Source organism: Silene latifolia, chromosome Y (assembly GCF_048544455.1).
Source record: "Silene latifolia isolate original U9 population chromosome Y, ASM4854445v1, whole genome shotgun sequence".
Taxonomy (NCBI): Eukaryota; Viridiplantae; Streptophyta; class Magnoliopsida; order Caryophyllales; family Caryophyllaceae; genus Silene; species Silene latifolia.
This window is the reverse complement of record NC_133538.1, coordinates 26,788,158-26,808,388: the sequence shown is the minus strand read 5'-3', so window position 1 is coordinate 26,808,388 and position 20,231 is coordinate 26,788,158. Positions and strand designations below refer to the sequence as shown.

The following is a 20,231-nucleotide window of genomic DNA, read 5'->3' as shown; positions in this document are numbered from 1 at the left end:
GAATCTCCCTCTTCATTCTCCCGCAAACTTCCTCTTCAAATTTCACATTCCCCCCCAAATTTTCAAATTCCCCATTTCTTTAAATACCCTTCTTCGGCCCTTTAATTCTCCTCACCCCAAATCCCCTACCAATAACAATCAATTAATCTTCAAAAACCTGAAACCTTCTATGATAATGTCGGCGATAATCGAAGAAACCGAACACCTACTTGCCGAAAACCCCGACCGCTTATGTATGTTCCTAATCAAATACCCACAAATATGGGAAATGCATAAGAAAGTGGAAGCCTCCTTTGAAGGGTCCAAGGTTGTAATCAACAACAACACCCACAAGGATCGACTTCAACTCAACCAACCTAATTAGAACACCAATCTAATTTACCCTAACAAATCACCAAGTATAAACCCAATAATGGGCAGAAAAATTATGAAACTCAAAGAAAGAACAGAAAATGGAAATAACACACACAAATTATACGTGGAAAACCCCTTCGGTGTGAAGGATAACAACCACGGGACTTTTAAGGAGTCCACCCCCTTCTTCTTCTCTTATTATGATAAAATTGAAGGTAAAAGAAACCCAATATTCAGTCTACAAAGGCTTCAACACCCACCAACAAGTTCATACATAAGAGCTTATAAATAAGCGAGCAAAAGTGAAGAATAGCACCAAATATGCAAATTCTGTCCAGCAACAATTACAGACAAATCAGAGCTCAAAAAGACGATCCCAACTGTCAGAATGTGGCCATGGATACCAGGAACAGATTCGGGACGATCCAATGGTTGAAACTCCGGCAATCGACAGTTTAGTGTGGGTTGTCCTGTGAAAAACGTGCTGAACTCCTTTCTTCAATCCCTCTGCCTAAGAAGCATAACACAATACCAAAAGTGGGTTAGACCCATAACAATCTCCCCCCTCCAGCCTATTATGGGGAAGATTCACGCCAAACACGATCATTTGAAACTCAAACCGGCAAGCGTACTACAAACCATAAGCTTGCTTCCAGGAACACCCTTTGTCAGCATATCGACACCGTTCTTGTAATGGACTTTCTTTTGCATCAATTGCCCATCCTCTATAACATTTCGTAGCCAATGATATCTAACATCAATATGCTTGGTCCGAGAATGATACATTGTATTCTTTCTCAAGTCCATGGCACTCTAACTATAAAAAAATACCACAAACTCACTTTGCTTCAAACCAAACTCTCGAAGAAATCTTGTAAGCTATAACATCTCCTTACTTGTTTCCACGGCTGCAATATACTCCGCCTCAGTAGTGGACAATGCTACACATTTTTATAGATTGGATTGCCATGAAATGCCCCCCCCCCCTGAAAAAGTAAACACATAACTTGAGGTAGACTTTCTATTATCAAGATCACCCGCTATGTCTAGATCAGTATAACCTTCAAGTATAGGTTTGCCATCTCCATAACACGAGCTCAATTTGGAAGTACCCCGCAAGTATCTGATGATCCCCTTCACAGCTTCCCAATAAACCTTACCCGGATTGGATAAGTATCTACTCACTAAACCAACAGCATGTGCGATATCTGGCCTCGTACACACCATAGCATACATCAAAGAACTAACGACAGGAGAATACGGAATAGGTGATATACCTTATTTCTCTTTCTCCGTTATAGGACAAGCTTCCTTAGTGAGGTTGAAATGAGTAGCTAATGGTGTACAAACAGGTTTTGCATGCTTCATATTAAACCTTTCAAGCACCCGTTCAATATACTTTTTTTATGATAGCCACAATTTACCAGCTTTTCGATCACGAGAAATCTCCATGCCTAAGATTTGTCTTACTAGACCCAAGTCTTTCATGTCAAATGACTTGGACAAGTCTTTCTTCAAACCTTGAATCATCTTTAAATCTAGACCAACTATCAGCATATCGTCTACATACAAAAGAAGGATGATGAATTTACCTTGGAGGAACTTTCTGTAATATGCACAAGGATCGGCTGCAGTTCGTTTATAACTATTGCTGGTCATAAATGAGTCAAATTTTCAGTACCACTGCCTTAGTGTTTGTTTAAGCCCATAAAGACTCTTCTTTAGCTTACAAACACACTTTTCTTTCCCTTTCTCTTCAAATCCTTTAGGTTGCTCCATGTAGATCTCCTCGTACAAGTCACCATGTAAAAAAGCAGTTTTCACATCAAGCTGCTCCAACTTAAGATTGAGACTTACAACTAAACCCAACACGGTTCTGATAGAAGTAATTTTGACAACGGGAGAGAAGATCTCATCAAATTCAATGCCTTTTCTCTGGTTGTATCCTTTTACCACCTGCCTGGCTTTCCGCTTCACAATCTTCTCGCCATATTTCTTATTCTTGAAAACCCATCGATTTTTCAAGATTTCTTGCCCTTGGGAGGCTCCACAAGTTCATAAGTTTCATTCTTTTTCAATGAATCCAATTCCTCTTTCATAGCATCGAGCCACACATTTTTCTCATCAAGAGACAATACTTCTTGATAATTTCCGGCTCCCCTTCATCGGTAATAAGAATGTACTCTGAACTTGAATACTTTATTGAAAGTTTACGCTCTCTAGTTCCCCTTCTAACACGTGTATCCTCAGCTTGAGAGGTAGAATGCTCCCCTTCCTCATGAACCTCTTCACCATGATTTTCTTCTTCATTATGCTCATTTTTATGGTTTTCTTCTTCATCGGATGATAACTCATGAAAAGTATCATCATTGTCAGCAACTTGCGACACATCACTATCAGGTTGTACCTCACCAACATCACCAACATCATCAGGTTGTACCTCATCAACATCATCAAGTGTCACCTAAATATTCTCATTTATTGGTTGATCAATAGAAATAGAAGTGGGAGAACAAAATCATAAGTAGTATTAGTAGACAGATCTGAGGTAGAAGTGTACCTTGAATTCAGAAAATCTCCACCCTTCTCGTGCTAAAAAATACTACGTCTCTACTTCTCACCACCTTTTTGTTTTCTAGATCATAGAGTCTATAACCATATTCTTCATTACTATACCCAACAAAGATGCACGGGCCCAACAAAGATGCACGGACCCAACATTTGCCTTCTTGATTAAGGACATTTGCAGATAACAAATTCAGACGTAGATCGGGAATATGGCACACGTTCTTCAGTGTATGCATACACCCAAAATTTGTCTTGACACGAATATTCCCCACACCAACAATAGTAGCTGAGCTTTGATTTCCCATCTTGAGACTACCAACATCACCAGCTTGGTAGTTCAAGAAATACTCCCTTTTTGGAACACAGTAGTATGAAGCACCCGTATCTACTAATCATTCTCAATCTGAACCATCAACATGATGACACTCCCTGGTTGCACAAATCAAAGTGACCTTATCATCACTTTTGGAAGCCGTTGCCGCTGTAATACTACGATTTTCTAAGTCTGTTACTCGGCCGAGTAATGCGTCGTGTATTTCTGGTCAGGCTACTGTCCAGGAATACTCGGCTGAGTATGGGAATACTCGACAGAGTAGGAGATACTCGTCCGAGTATACTCTATACTCGACCGAGTATCTTCTCTGATGGTGATTATTTCCGCGGTTTGATTTACAGAGAATTAGAGTTACATAAATGAGATTTACAGTTCTTAATCACTTTTACCAAAACCTAAACTTTCAACGTAACTTTAATCATCTCCAAATCCCTCTCAAGTCATGGATCTTTCTGAGTCTTGTTCATCCTTCCTTCACGCCGATTGTGTCGGTAAACCTCTAGTTCTATGAGTTTTGTCGTTTGTCTTTTAGGGTTTTGCCCTAGTCTTATGATTTAGGGGAAAGGGGTTGTTGTGCATGTTTATAATTCAATTGTATGATTATTGTTAAATGAAGATTTTGTAGATGAGCCGTTTTAGCTTGCTTGATTGCCTCGTGTCAGATTTGTGCTAAGGTAGGGTTTCCCTACTCGATTTACTGTTTAATTGATTTAAGATATATGTTGTAATTGATTGTACGATTGATATTGTGATTGATTGTTGTTGGTGGATTGGAGTATGGTGTTGGTGTTGAGATAGTTGTTGATGTTCGCAAGGTGCATCATCGGTTGAGTGGAGTCACTTGAGGAAGTGGCTTCACACCCTAGATTCGCCCTCTCCTGAACCCGCCACATGAGGGGATGTACACATTAATGAACAGGGTTATCGCTCGTTGATGAGCGGGGGTTTAGGTGGGGAGGGCTGCGGTCCCCCAATGGCAGGGCTACACACTTTAGTGTGTAGTCAGTTACGAGATGTGATTGGGAGTTGGAGGTGGATTGTGAAACATCTGTTTATCTTTATCGTACTTGTCTTATTTTGATTATGCAGTGAACTGACCCCAATGTTGTTTTGTAAAATCTGTGGTGATCTATTTGGGGATGGTGAGCTGATTGTGACAGGTGATGATGGTCTTTAGCTTTGGGGATGAGATGGGGAGTCATCACTTCGAGTCTAGCTTCCGATGTCATGAGATTTACTGTTTTAGCTTCAGTTATTTGAGTACTAGTGGACATTTGTTTTGGATTTGGTTTTGGAACATGTAATCTTTAACTCTTTACACTTTAATAAATGTTTTGGAATGGTTACTTTTGATATACTAGCCTCAGAAAACCGAGACGGTAACGGTCTCTCATGCTAGGATGGTCCTGCTAAGGCACCTTGGTATGTGGGGGTGTTACAACCGCAGTATTTTTATCATCTCCCTCCTTATGCGAATCTCCCTTCTTACCTTGCTCCTTCTTCCATTGATAACAATACTTTTGTATATGGCTAGGCTTGTTACAATAAAAACTTGCCTTAGTCTCTTTCCCTTCTTTAGACTTAGACCTTGATTTTGAGTTACCACGACCTTTAGGACCTCTACTCTTGCTTCTTCCTCTATTCTCGATAACAAGAGCATGTGAATTATCAACTCCCATCTCCTTCCTTCTAATCTCTTCATTAAACATGCTTTCTTTGATCATGTCTAAAGAGAGCACACCATCCAGAGCGGAGTTACTAATAGTCACAACCAAGGTTTCCCAACTATCCGGCAAGGAACTCAACAAAAATAAAGCCTGCAATTCATCGTCAATAATAATCTTCATAGTAGTAAGCTTGTTAATAATATCCTGGAAGTCACTAGATGGTCTTACACTAACTTCCCACCTTTTAATTTCAAATTAACAAGTCGCTTGATTAATGAAGCCTTGTTATGAGTCGTCTTTCTTTCATAAAGACCTTCTAATTTCTTCCACAATTCATATGGGTCGGTCTCTTGAGACACATGGTTGAAAATACTAATATCTACCCATTGTCTAATAGTCCCCAAATTCTTTCTTTTCAAATTTTCCCATTCTCGATGAAGAGTCTATCCAAGTCGAAATACTCGGGGTGGGGGTGAATTGAGTATTTAAAAAAAAAACTTATGCCCACTTTTTATTTTATATCTAAATAATTAATTATTTAAAGTTTATTGATTAAATTTTAACTAATTAACTAAACGATTTATAAACGTAATGAAATGAACGATAAAGAAAATTGCAAGGACACACGATATTTGAAGTGGTTCAGCTTCATACGTCGAAGCCTACATCCACTATTCTCGATTAATAATTTTAGTACCTTTCTCCGGATTACAAAATTATCAACCCACTCGTATAACTAACTGTAGCTATAACTTAATTTGAATACCACTAGATATTCGGTTTTGACTATCTTAAGTTACTAAGAAAGCACTTGATTGTTTCTCTAGGTGTTCACACAATTGAACGAGTAGAAACAATATGAAGTACTATTATCTTATAACGTAACCTTAAGAAATAAAACGCAAATTAAGACCACGACTTTTCGTAAAAGATTTTCAATTGCAAAACAATAAAAATACTCGATTAGAATTTAAACTCAATTTGTTTGCAAGGATTTTTTATATTTCGAAACGCTTAATTAAATCAATGAACATCATGCATATATATAGTAGAAGAGAGACACTAGGGTTTTGGTCGAAACCGTAGGTGTGCCGTGTATGATAGTTTGTTTCATAAGAAACAAATCTTATCTCTTCTTAATTTAATCTATTAAATATTTTGATTAAGTAAATAAGGTAAATCTAATGTAATTGATAAGATATGAAAATATCTTATAGTAATATATTATGGATTTGACGTAATATTATTTACTTGCATATTGAGTTAATTCGGCCTCCACACGGCTCATAAGCCCATCTTAGCCGAAAACCCTAGGTCAAAATATCAAGGAGTAGATTAGGGTTAGGTTTAAATAATTTAGCAAACCCTAGGTAGCATGAGGACTCATAAGTCGTTTTACTAACCAATAGGATAACGTAAACTATTCATTCTAAACAACCCGTATTTCATCTCTATCATATACACACATGATTTCGAAACATATTTGAAGAATTTTATCTTTTGAAAATTGATTTTAAAATTATTAAAATCGTGCCTTAAAATGCAACCCAAGTTATAGTACAAATAGCTGTAACTTTAAGTTTGGTAAGTAAAGTTATAGGTGAAATAACTATAACTCTACCTTCCCAATATTACTTCTTAAGATATCGTTATTAGACGAAGTCCTATACTAGCTAATCTTCCTGGAGATCTTCAGTGATAGGATCATCATTTTATCTTGATCATAAGCTCTTCATCTTGAGCTTGTTATAGACTTGATCGAGTTTTTTGCTTGAGTGATCATCATACTTGAAACTTGTTACAGTTACTATGACGCTTTAAGAATCTTCAATGTTATAGCTCAAGCTGCTATAACATTACTTGAATGATGCTTCACAAATCCTCAATGTTATAGCCAAGATTGCTATAACAATATTTTCTAAAATTGTAAACTTTAATCAATCTATTAAAGACTAAACAAACGGTTACAAGCAAGAGTATATATAATATAAAGTACATACTTGTCATTATCAAAACTAATCATATGTCTATATGGTCCAACACTCTACTTTCCATTTTTTCCGGTTTATTAAGTTTGGCAACATTACCATCTGAATCAGTGATTGTTTCAATTGGACCAAACAAGTCCATGTAATTTAACAAGTCCTCCATCATCGGTCTCCAAATGGAATAATTGGTTGACGTCAATTTAACCATGGAACTCCCACTATTACCATCCATAATTTCTACTAAATTAACCTAATCCTGTCTCTGTTATTAGTTAAAGGGACCAAGGTTGTAATCAACAACAACACCCACAAGGATCAACTTCAACTCAACCAACCTAATTAGAATACCAATCCAATTTACCCTAACAAATCACCAAGTATAAACCCAACAATGGACAGAAAAATTATGAAACTCAAAGAAAGAACAAAAAATGGAAATAACACACACGAATTATACGTGGAAAACCCCTTCGGTGTGAAAGATAAAAACCACGAGACTTTTAAGGAGTTCACCTCCTTCGTCTCTTATTATGATAAAAGTGAAGGTAAAAGAAACACAATATTCAGTTTACAACGGCTTCAACATCCACCAACATGTTCATACATAAGAGCTTATAAATAAGTGAGCAAAAGTGAAGAATATCACCAAATATGCAGATTCCGTCCAGCAACAATTACAGACAAATTAGAGCTCCAAAAGACGATCCCAACGGTCAGAATGTGGCCACAGATATTAGGAACAAGATGGCAAAGTTTCGGGATGATCCAACGGTTGAACTCCGGCAATCGGCTGTTTAGTATGGGTTGTCCTATGAAAAACGTGTTGAACTCCTTTCTTCATCTCTCTGCCTTATCTCTTCTTTTGTTTTCAGATTTTGTGAGTGTTACGAGTCAGTCAAAGTTGTTGTCAATTTTAGCCAACAAAAAAAAAATGCTTCCAAAAGAGGTTGCACAAAACCCGTAAATTTGGGCCTAAGAAACATAACACAATACCAAAAGTGGGCTGGACCCATAATATCCTTCTCGACCGTGGAAGAAGTCGACTTATCCTCTGATCTAGCCCTGTCAAATTCTGACCCGACCCGACCCGCCAGTTTTTCCCAGGGTCAAGAACCGGAAATTTCGATCCGCCGACCCGTTTGACCCGAACCCGAAATGACCCGTTATTTTAACGAACGGGTCGACCCATTGGATCAAAGGTAAATCAAGAATTTTATTAAAATATTAATATTAAAATATTATATTTGAAAAAAAAAGGTTAAATTTTTTATTATTTAAAATTACAAACACAATTAAAAAGTAAATTTTATATAACTTTAATAATATTTAATAAAAAAATAATTATTAAAAAAACTTTATTTTAATAATTATGTTAATATAATTAAGGATAAATTGATAACTTATACCAAGTGTAACATATTTTTTTAAATCTTATACTTAAGATAAATTTTTTTCAAAACTTATACCAAAAATCATATTTTTTCACAAACTAACTAATACCAAATCTCGAAAAAGAGCAAGAATTGACAGTTTTGCCTTTATTATTTAACCCACCATCACCCTTTTCCCAAAACAATAATCCTTAATCTCTCGGATCCACCCATACACCCTACCACTGATACCCGTCGTAAGGTGTCAAAAATAATATTTATAATTCCAAACTACTACTATAGGTAGTGGCAGTCAGGGTCAAACCACAGAGAGGCGAATGTAATTTATAGTTGTCTAATTCTAGTCTAAGGTAACAAATGTGAGGGGGATTTGATTTGAGTTGATCTATAACTAAAGGCAATAAATGAAAAGTAAACTAAGCTAAAAGATAAAATCAAATATTAAAAGGGTGCTAAGATGGTCGGTTCACTATAGTTTCGGCAGCAGCATCCTAGGCGAGTCTGAAATAATCACGTGAGACGGGAAAATAAGAAGTCCTCTCGGTCCTTTCTTAACAGGCAGCATCTTTTGATCTCGCTACAGGTCCCTAATATCACTAATGCTAACTTTCGTCCTGAAAAGTGATTTAAAAGGCTAAATTAACTTATCTCTCGATCTTATTAATTTAGTCGTCTTAATTAGGCAGTCTATTTTCCTCCCCTATCTTTCGATCTTATCGGGTCGGTCAATTCCTAGGCATTCAACTAGTCGGGTGCACTCGATTCGTCAAAAATAACAATTAAATTAATTAAAACGAAACAAAACTCACGTGGCCAGTCGATCGACCAGGGTGCCCAGTCGATCGACCATGGCGCGATTTCAGGTCACTATTCTACGTCGCCTACTTCTACAGATTCCCTACATCCTAGCACAGGGTATTTAGCTACTCATGTTTATGACAAAAACGACAAAAAGAATAATGAATAAAGCTACTGATTTCATGATTCAATTAACTAAACAAGCAAATAACATGAGACGATAAATTTGGCTTTTGGGAAACTAACCTAACAATCCTAAACAATAAGCGAAATAAAGCCGCGAATACTGAATAATAGAACAGAGAAATACCGTATGGAACCAAGTTCGTTTCTTGAGTAAATACTTCACGTCAAATGCAATGCAAGGTACTCGGGGACGGATTTAGCTCAATTTCTACTCATTTCCGCATAAATCTACAATATTACAAGAAAATACGAAAGTAGACGAAATGGGGCAAATAGTAGCATAAGCTACATAATTGAGCTCTGAAATGCGTGTAAAATAGGGTTTAAAACATCATATTTAGGACACGCATCAAACTTCCCCAAACCAAACCCTTGCTTGTCCTCAAGCAATAACTAGACTCGATCCTAAAACCTAATGGAACAAATTCAATCTCAGAGCGAAATGCAAACCGAATAGCCTAAACCAATTTAATGCAACAACTAACAATCAATTAGCAATATAAATCATGCAAACGAGTTATGAAGTCGTTAAAAACTGTTGAACTGTCAACTATGGAGACTTATCAAATCGGACTCTCACGGGTCGCTCATATCACACATAAGCACAGGTTAATAAAATGTAAAGATAGAAAGAATTCATTTTGTAATGACACTCACCTAGCTACGACCTATAAGAACATGCCTGCAATCTAATATGAAAACAATCTCTACAACCGTACATATGCATTCCAACCAAACAAATGACCATGACACATGCCGAGGTAAATATGGATATGTGAGGTAAGGGTAAGAAGGGGCTAAGACGAATTTGGTAAAAACAGAGTTAAAAGCCAAGCTAGTAACTAAGGGAACCAAACTAATAAATCATCCTAACTTCTTACTCAAAATTCCAATAAAAAACGGTGCTAATAGCAAGCACAAATCTCACAATCTCCGAAATAATTGTAATTCCCCAAATGATGATAATAAAGCATGGGAATAAAATCACCAACTAATCAAAACTCCAACCATGTGATTTTATTTTCTCTTTTTCTCGGGCTTCAGTCGATCGACCAAGATGGCCAATTGATCGACCGCCCTCTACAGTACAACACACGTTTCTTTTTTTTCTTATTTTTCATTTTTTTGTTTTCTTCTCTTTTTGTTTTCTTTTCTTTTTTTTCATCCTTCCTTTTTCATCTCCCCAACATCGTCTCAAAATGAGCATTAGCTACCAAAAACAAAGTAACAATCCCAAGAACATAAACTACTAGCTTGACAAGGGCAGGGTAAGTGTAAGATGTAGTTATCGGGACAAAAAGGCTATTTCTGGCAGTGTGGAGCTTATGGGCAAAATGAATAAAGGGGTGACCTCTTCCACATGTGTCAACTAACCACGAACCGAATGCATACAGGTATTAAGCAGATCAAGTTCATATTTATGCATATTTATGTAACATGTCTCATAAGGAGTACTACTCACAATCCTAAATAAACTGGTCATAGATGTCACCAGTTATAAGCTCTAAACCTCAGAAAATGATGTAGTTTGCCAAAAATCAAAGCCGAGTCTCAAGTTCAGCAAAAAATTTAACGAAAACTCGTAGACTATGCATAGGATTCTACTAGTAACATGTTAATTAGCAAGGCTTAGGCATAAACAGATGAAAATGCAATGTCATCATTGAAATACTACTGTTCCGACTCGACCTATATGCTAAAATAAACGTGAAATTTACAAAATTTTTGAAATTTTTCAATTTTTTTTTTTTGAATTTTCTGTATATATAACAATGCAAACAAAATAATTAAACGTGAGTGCAAAAACATATGAATGCTATGCAAAACCCTTCCCCAAACCAAATCACATAATGTCCCCATTGTGCAAATCATGTAATGAAATAAAAGGGAAACGGGAATTTTGCGATAAATTAACTAAACAAGACACGAAGTAAGGACTCGGAAACTCACAAGACTTTAAGCGCAGCAAAAGGAAACCTCCCCAAACCAGCGTGAGCTAGGAGGTTTCAGTAGCCAGCAGTGCTACCATAGGTACCTGAAAAGAAACAGAAGTACCACGCGTAATCCGAGAAAACAATTTACGAAACGCAAAATTATGTGTAAAATAAAGAAACGGAAGAAAACAGAAATGAGTCGGAGAATAAAGTGGAGAAAAAACTCCCTAGATTCCGCAAATCGACCAAACACAGCAGGGGAATGGTCGTGAACAGGTACAGCAGCGAACATGGTCGATCGACCAGGGTGAATAGGAACAGAAGCTCCTGGAAGTCGCAGATCAGTCGATCGACCATAGGAGGCAGTCGATCGACTGGCAAACCTGCTGTAAGTTCTGATTTTCTTCAAATTAGCTCAATAAATTGAGCCAACATGGTCTATAAACCTGCAAATACACATAATAACGCGCCCAAAATTGCGCAAACCCCAAAGTAACAGTCTAAAGCATTTAAAATCCTAAGCAAGCTTATGAGAGTGCGAAGTCTCGCGCACACAAAAGCAATAAAAAGAGTCTAACGAAAGCAATAAAATGAATGTTTTTGAAAAAGTCTTAATCAACTAATAGTTGATCAAGAATGGCCACGGAATGGCCCACTTGCTCGGCTCCTGGCTACAAGAGGTAGCCTCTACGGTGCTCATCTCCTCAGCTGCACTCCTATCAACTTCAACATTCGCAGAACTCAACGGATCAACAGCTTCAACATCTTCCCAAGCAATGACCTCTTCTAGCTCATCAAAATCCAAGTCGGACTCCGTCACTTTGACTGGCTCCTCATCAGGCTCCTCATCAGTGCCATAGCTAAGACATCCTAGACCGCCTCTTTGAACGATTGGATCCTTCACAGCTGGAGCAACATGCGGCTCTTCCTTCTCCGAACCAGCTCCTGCAACATCCAAAACAGAAGAATCTTCCTCCAATTTGCTCCCAATCTGGGGCGGAGGTGTTATAGCAGAAACAGGCATAGAGACAGGCATATCAGGAAGCACAAAATAGGATTTCTTTTCAGAAACCGTATTACAAGTGACTGGCCACATGGGGTCTTTCTTATTAGCTGTCTGGGCAAAGACAATGGAATGCTTCCCTACCTTAAAAGTTAATGTCCCTGAGCCAACAGCTATAATTTCACCAGCAGTGTGCAGAAATGGTCTACCCAAAATGATAGGAATGTGAGCATCCTCAGGCATATCTAGTACAACGAAGTCAACAGGGAAAAAGAACTTCCCTATTTGCACAGGAATGTCCTCTAAGACTCCTATAGGCTGGACCGCAGATCGATCAGCCATCTGTACTGTCATGTTGGTAACTGCAAACCTAGTCAATTTCAATTTCTTAGCAAGACTCAAAGGCATGTCACTAATGCTAGCCCCTAGGTCACACAAGGCCTTCTCAATAGAAAAGGTGCCAATACTACATGGGATTGAAAAGCTACATGGGTCTTCTAGCTTATGAGGTGCAGTATGGGTCAAATAAGAACATGACTCCTCAGTTAGTGCGACATATTCCACATTTTAAAGAGACTTCTTTTTAGACAAAAGTTGCTTCATAAGTTTCATGTTAGGAGGCACTTGATTAACTAATTCAAGAAAAGGAACTTGTACATTTAAGCTACGAATAACATTTTCAAATTTGTTAAACGATACCTGTTCCTTCTTCGGCACCAATATTTCCGGATAAGGAGCTGTAAGAAGTAACTTAGCCCTCTCCTCTAGGTCTCTCATGCCGGCATCGGTGGACTTAGACTGAAAATGCACTACCTTCTCCTTGTTGAAGCTTGAACCTTCTTCAGATCGTCTCAAGAATGAGCCATTAATCGTCATCGGGTCATACTTTGGAACCGGGACTGACCCATCAGCATTTGGGTCTTGCCTCAATAATTCCGGAGTCGTCGTACCCCGAAATAAGTGGTCCCTCAAGTTATTAGGTACTGGAGGACGAAAAGATTCAATATCAGCAGCGTTGTCAGTCGATCGACCATGTTGGTCAGTCGATCGACTGACTTCTACAAGACCAGAAGCTGTTTTATTTCGCGATTCAGTCGATTGACCGGGTATGTCAGTCGATCGACTGACATACCTGTTGATCGTCTTTTTCTTACTATTGTTCATTACTGCCTTCTTCTGACTCGGTTCCGCCTCATCTTTTTCCGTGACATCCTCAACCATCGCGGGCCCATCGAGGGTAGACCCACTCCTCAAAGTGATGGCATTTAGGGTCTCCTTTTGATCCGACTGCGACGGTAAATGCCCCGGAGCTCGAGTTGCACTCTTGCTAGCTAATTGAGCAATTTGGCTCTCCAACATTTTCATCCCGGCCTCTCTAGCTTGAGACTCTTTCAGCAACAAATTTTTCAACTTGGCAAAATCGGAGCCTTGGGACTGCTGCTGCTGAGGGACATACCAAGGCTTTTGGTATGGTTGCTACTGCTTATGAGGAGGTACATAGTTCTGCTGCTGCGGAGGTGGAGTCGGATTTTGGACATTCTGGTAAATGCACCTCAAGTTTGGATGGACATTCGGCTAAAAATAAGTATTTGTCTGCCTATAATGTTGAAAAGCAGCACAAGACTCATAGGGATTAGGACAAAAATATGAAACATGTCCCTCAGCTCCACATCTTTTGCAGACGAAAGGACCGTCTGACACAGCATTCACTTGATAGATCCCTTCTTTTGAAGTTCCTCCCAACTCGTACTTATCGAATCTCTCCGTAAGAGCCTCTAATGCAGCTACAGAAGGGGATTCATCAGCTCTCCTTTGATTTCCCCTGAAATTTCCATACTCAGGTTTATGGGTTGCCAAATCATCAATAATTTTCCACCCCTTAGTTTCTCCAACATTCTCCTGGAATCTGCCATTAGCTGCCGCATCCAGGATAGCCCTCTGATCGTCATAAAGCCCATTATAGAATTTATTTCATAGGCTCCATTTCTCAAACCCATGGTGCGAAATAGTTCGCACGAGCTTCTTGAAAAGGACCCACGCCTCATGAAAATTCTGATCAGGACCCTGTTTAAAGCTCGTGATCTGAGCTCTAATGGCATTGGTCTTCGAGGCAGAAAAATGTTTCTTGTAAAATGCTAAGGCCAGCGAATTCCAATCAGTAATCCCGTTAGCAGCTCGATCCAGGTCTCGGTACCATTCCCTTGCAGCATCGTGAAGCGAGAATATGAACATAGTCTCCTTCACCTGGTCCTGGGTCACACCGGTTGGTGGGGGTATGAAACAGCAGTAATCAATGAATGTCTCCATATGTTTAGCTGCATCTTCATTTGCAGCTCCCCCGAATTGGTTTCTCTCAACCAAGTTGATGTAAGACGGTTTTGGCTCGAATTTCCTGTCCGTCCCTGGTAATGCGAATCCCTTATAGAGATTCTCATTTGTCGGCTCGAGGACCGGCTATACTCGCTTCTTCAGCCATGTCTGGAGATGTGACGGTCTCAGCTGAGGAAGTAGAAATAGGTGACGAAGGGGGATCCTCCTCAAAAAGCTCGTTCTCTTAGAAACTAGAATGAGAACCATGCTCTTCCTCTGACTGTTGTTCTTGAAATAATCTCCTCTTCACGTGCAAAGTCCTCTCAAGCTCGAGATCAAGGGGAAGTAATTCGCCTTGTTGACACCTGCGCATAAGATGAAACTACAAGAAGAATATAAGAATAGTTTAAGGAACGGATGTCCCTTAAACTGAGAAAAGACTAAAATAAAAACAACTAAAAATTTAAACAATTGCCTCCCCGGCAACGGCGCCAAAATTTAATACCCGTCGTAAGGTGTCAAAAATAATATTTATAATTCCAAACTACTACTATAGATAGTGGCAGTTAGGGTCGAACCACAGAGAGGCGAATGTAATTTATAGTTGTCTAATTCTAGTCTAAGGTAACAAATGTGAGGGGGATTTGATTTGAGTTGATCTATAACTAAAGGCAATAAATGAAAAGTAAACTAAGCTAAAAGATGAAATCAAATATTAAAAGGATGCTAAGATGGCCGGTTCACTATAGTTTCGGCGGCAGCATCCTAGGTAAGTCTGAAATAATCACGTGAGACGGGAAAATAAGAAGTCCTCTTGGTCCTTTCTTAATAGGTAGCATCTTTCGATCTCGCTACAGGTCCCTAATATCACTAATGCTAACTTTCGTCCTGAAAAGTGATTTAAAAAGCTAAATTAACTTATCTCTCGATCTTATTAATTTAGTCGTCTTAATTAGGCAGTCTATTTTCCTCCCCTATTTTTCGATCTTATCGGGTCGGTCAATTCCTAGGCATTCAACTAGTCGCGTGCACTCGATTCGTCAAAAATAGCAATTAAATTAATTAAAACAAAACAAAACTCACGTGGCCAGTCGATCGACCAGGGAGCCTAGCCGATCGACCATGGCGCAATTTCAGGTCACTATTCTACGCCACCTACTTCTACAGATTCCCTACATCCTAGCACATGGTATTTAGCTACTCATGTTTATGACAAAAACTACAAAAAGAATAATGAATAAAGCTACTGATTTCATGATTAAATTAACTAAAGAAGCAAATAACATGAGACGATAAATTTGGCTTTTGGGAAACTAACCTAGCAATCCTAAAGAATGAGCGAAATAAAGCCGCAAATACTGAATAATAGAACAGAGAAATACCGTATGGAACAGGAAGGAAAGATCAAAACCGGATGCGGAAAATAAACTTTATTGATTACCAAAAATGATCTCAAGAACCCTAATTATTGATGATAGAAGACTTGATTGAAAACCTCCTAAAATTTGAATACTAAGGTTACGTTATATAGGAATATCACGTAACACTTATTCCTAAACCTAATATACAATGGGCTTCTAACTTCTCGTCCTTTTACTTTGCGTCAGATTTATCGGTGTGGTCGATCGACCCTGCAAGGCAGTCGATCGACCGGACATCGCTGAACAGGAGCTACTGTAAGTCGTGCTCTGGTCGATCGACCATGGGCAGCAGTCGATCGACCATTATAGCTGGTAATCCGCTTATAATTCTTCATAAAATTGTCTTTCAGGCCTCGAAATGCGCACCAAGTTCGTTTCTTGAGTAAATACTTCACGTCAAATGCAATGCAAGGTACTCGGGGACGGATTTAGCTCAATTTCTACTCATTTCCGCATAAATCTACAATATTACAAGAAAATACGATAGTAGACAAAATGGGGCAAATAGTAGCATAAGCTACATAATTGAGCTCTGAAATGCGTGTAAAATAGGGTGTAAAACATCATATTTAGGACACGCATCAACCACCACCACGACCCACCTCCTCCCCTGCTGACACCGCCACCGCAAATGCCTCCTTCTCGCGCTCGCGGACGCTCTTAGTGTCTGCCAATTAAACACCTATAACCTCCCTAACCACAAACCCACAATCTCCTCAACTCAACCCCACATACCAAAACTCACAAGCACCACTTACCCTACTCCACCGCCGCCACAACCCCACCTACCGTCATCACATCATCACCGTAGCCCCCACCTACACCCCACCTTTTCGCTTCTTCGGAAACTCGCCAACCTAAATCACTTTAACATCATTGCCCACCATACAAAAACACTACATCATTGCCGAAACCCCTTTCTCCACTCTAAAAACAACCAGATCTGGGGTTTTCGAGTGTGAAGGACGGATTATTGGTGGTGGGGAAGGGCTCTTTTGGGAGGGGTGGTGGTTAGGGTATATAGGAGTTTGACATAATATGGGGTGTTGTTGAGAGGGGTGCCGTCGGGACGACATGTGGGCAGCGGCGCCGACGGGAGGTCATTTGCGGTGGTAGCCAGGCATCAAAAGTGGTGGCGGTGGAGAGAGGAGGTGAGTGGTGATAGGATGTATGTGGTGTTTAGTGGGTTAAGGTGGTGGGTATGGGTTTGTGGTGGGCAAAAATTTGGTGATGGATAATTAGTAAGGGCAAAATGGTTAAGTTGTGCAATCTGGTATTCAGTATGAAAGAAACGAAGATTTTTGGTATAAGTTTTGAAACAAAATTATCTTAGGTATAAAATTTGAAAAAGTGTGTTATAACAGGTATAAGTTATCAATTTACCCTATAATTAATGCAAATATTGAATATGATTAGAATATAAATTTTAAATATATTTTACATTTTAAAAAAATATTTTTTAGATTAAAAAAATCGTTAAAAAAGGGTGTTAGAAATTATTTCTCGACACGTATTTTGAGTCTAACCCGACCCGTGACCCGTATTCAACCTGACCCGACCCGAGACCCAACCCGCCCTACCCGTTTGACAGGTCTACTCCGATCTCCAACACTGGTCCGACACTCTCACGTCCAATGAACGTCATTTCATCACTCACGTGCTCGCCTTCTTTCCTGCCTCTGATGGTATTGTTCTCAAAAATCTCGCTTGTCGCTTCATGAAGGAGATTCAACTCCCTGAAGCACGGGCATTTTACGGCTTTCAAATCGCTATTCAGAACATTCATTCTGAAATGTGCTCACTCCTGTTAGAGACGTATATACAAGACTCGGCTGAAAAGTCGAGTCTGTTTCATGCTGTAGAAACGATTCCGGCTGTCAGGCATAAGGCTGATTGGGCCTTTTGCTGGATAGATGGGTCAAAATCATCTACAGAGCGAATAATTGCATTCGCTTGTGTTAAAGGGATATTCTTCTCCGGAAGTGTCTGTGCTATATTCTGGTTGAAGACGCGTGGGTTAATGAAGGGATTAACCTTCTCAAACGAGTTGATTTCTCGGGATGAAGGGCTTCATTGCGACTTCGCTTGTTTGTTATACTCTCTGTTGAAGAAGAAGAAGAGCGAGGAGAGAGTCAAGAGTATAATTTGTGAGGCGGTGGAGATCGAGAGGGAGTTTGTTTGCGACGTGTTACCGTGTGTATTGGTTGGGATGAATGGGGAGTTGATGAGTCTGTATATTAAGTTTGTTGCGGATAGGTTATTGGGTGCTTTAGGATGTGGGAAGGTTTATGGTGTTACTAATCCGTTTGATTGGATGGAGTTGATATCGTTGCATGGGAAGACTAATTTTTCGAGAAGCGGGTTGGGGAGTATCAGAAAGCTTCTGTTATGAGTAGCTTGAATGGTCATGGTGGTTCTCATGTGTTTAAGCTTGATGAAGATTTTTAACTCTTTTTCGAGTCAATTGTTTGTTATGAAGTATTATGTCAGATTAATGTGTTTCTAATGTATAATACTTAGTAAAACGATTAGTGTGTTTGATAATAATGTTCCTAGTTTGTCAACCTTTAATTTATAGGAGTATGTTCTTAGATTGTAATCGAGTTTTCATTTATGGTGGTTTACGCAATTAGGGTATGATGTATTCCGAAGCATTTGATTTGATGTAATCAAGAAATGATATTGCTCTTAGAGGTATTTCATGTGTGATTTCTTTTGAATAATTAAAAGTCTCAGAGTTTCATGAATTATGAGATAGCGGTTTGTCTTTAAGAGTAATATTCAGTACAGTTTTTTGTAATAGACTGGCTAAATGTACGGAGTATTAAGTATTAACCGAATTTGAGGAACATATAAAAATTTGTATCCTCTAGTTCTAGTTTATGGGGGAGCATTTCTCTGTCTGAATGTGTATATTACTCACTCCGGGGCCGTGATTTAATACTTTTGTCGCTACAAGATCTCCTTTTCCATTGCTATTATGTTTGGAGTATCTCTCGATTCGACTAGTTAATTTGTTTAATTACATGGCATAAAACATGACAAATGCGATTTGGTGTTGGGCGTTGGCACTGTCACAGTGTGTGTTAGAGTTAAATCCCTCCATTATGGAGTAGATGTTTCTTGTTAAAACATTATGAAGATGAGTTATTAATTGACCAATAATTTACTTGTACATTGATAGAGTCATGAATATAGTATAAGTTACATGGAAGTTATAGCTTGGGATTTAGCTATAAAACGAGAGTTTAGTCTATGTAACTAGTATCCTCATTCCTCATTGTATATCTATTGAGTGATCAATAAAATTCTTAGTGCGACTATAGTGAGGACGTACCTAAGTTGGTGAACCTCGTAAATATTGTGTCCTTGTTATTATTACGATTCTTATTATCTTTATTATTGTGTGAGTGTCTCATACCAAAAATCCCTACAAACTGGTATCAGAGCCTAGTTGGGCGGGTGAGGGAATAGCGATCCACTAAAATTGACAATAATGTAAGGAGGTAAAATTTTGTTCGATAAATTCGATGGGAAAGATTTTGTTTTATGGAAAATGCAAATAACGGATTATTTGTATTCAAAGAACCTACATCTTCCTTTGGAAGGCACTAAGCTGGATTCCATGGAAAAGGAAGAGTGGAAAAAATTGGACAGGCAAGCGCTAGGTGCGGTGAGATTAACGCTGGCACGGGATGTTGCATTCAATGTAATGAGTGCAAATACGACGTTGGACCTAATGAATGTCATAGAAAATATGTATGAGACACCGTAAACTACAAATAAAGTTTTCCTTATGCGTAGGTTGTTTGGTTTACAAATGCATGAAGGAACCACAATGGCGGATCATATTAATGATTTTAATGTGATCACAAGACAACTTAGCTCCATAAAAATTGATTTTGATGATGAGATAAAAGCACTAATTTTATTATCCTCGTTACCTAGTAGTTGGGATACTACCGTGACTGCAATTAGTAGTTCGCAAGGACAAGAGAAGCTCAAGTTTGAAAATGTATGTGATCTAATTATTAGCAAGAGCATTCACAAGAATGAATTAGGTGAGACGTTCGGAATCAATGGGAGCGGATTAATTGCTGATAGTAGAGGAAATAAAAATTATAGAGGTGGTTATCGCGGGAAATCAAAGTCAACAACTAGAGGAGGTGCTACATGTTGGAATTGTGGTGAGAGTGGACATGTAAGGTGGAATTGTCCAAATCCTAAGAAAAATGGACAACAGCGTAATAATGAGGATGGAAATGCGGCGATAACTG

The 20,231-nt window shown here is 38.8% G+C and overlaps 1 protein-coding gene across 1 annotated transcript; it reads left to right on the top strand.

Annotated features, from left to right (window-relative positions):
• The first annotated feature begins 175 nt into the window (after positions 1 to 175).
• LOC141633849 (ribonucleoside-diphosphate reductase small chain C-like) lies at positions 176 to 18,346 on the top strand. Its single transcript, XM_074446229.1, has 3 exons — positions 176 to 307; positions 11,287 to 11,295; positions 17,546 to 18,346. The coding sequence occupies exons 1-3, from the start codon at positions 176 to 178 to the stop codon at positions 18,344 to 18,346; spliced, it is 942 nt and encodes a 313-aa protein (XP_074302330.1).
• Positions 18,347 to 20,231: the final 1,885 nt, after the last annotated feature.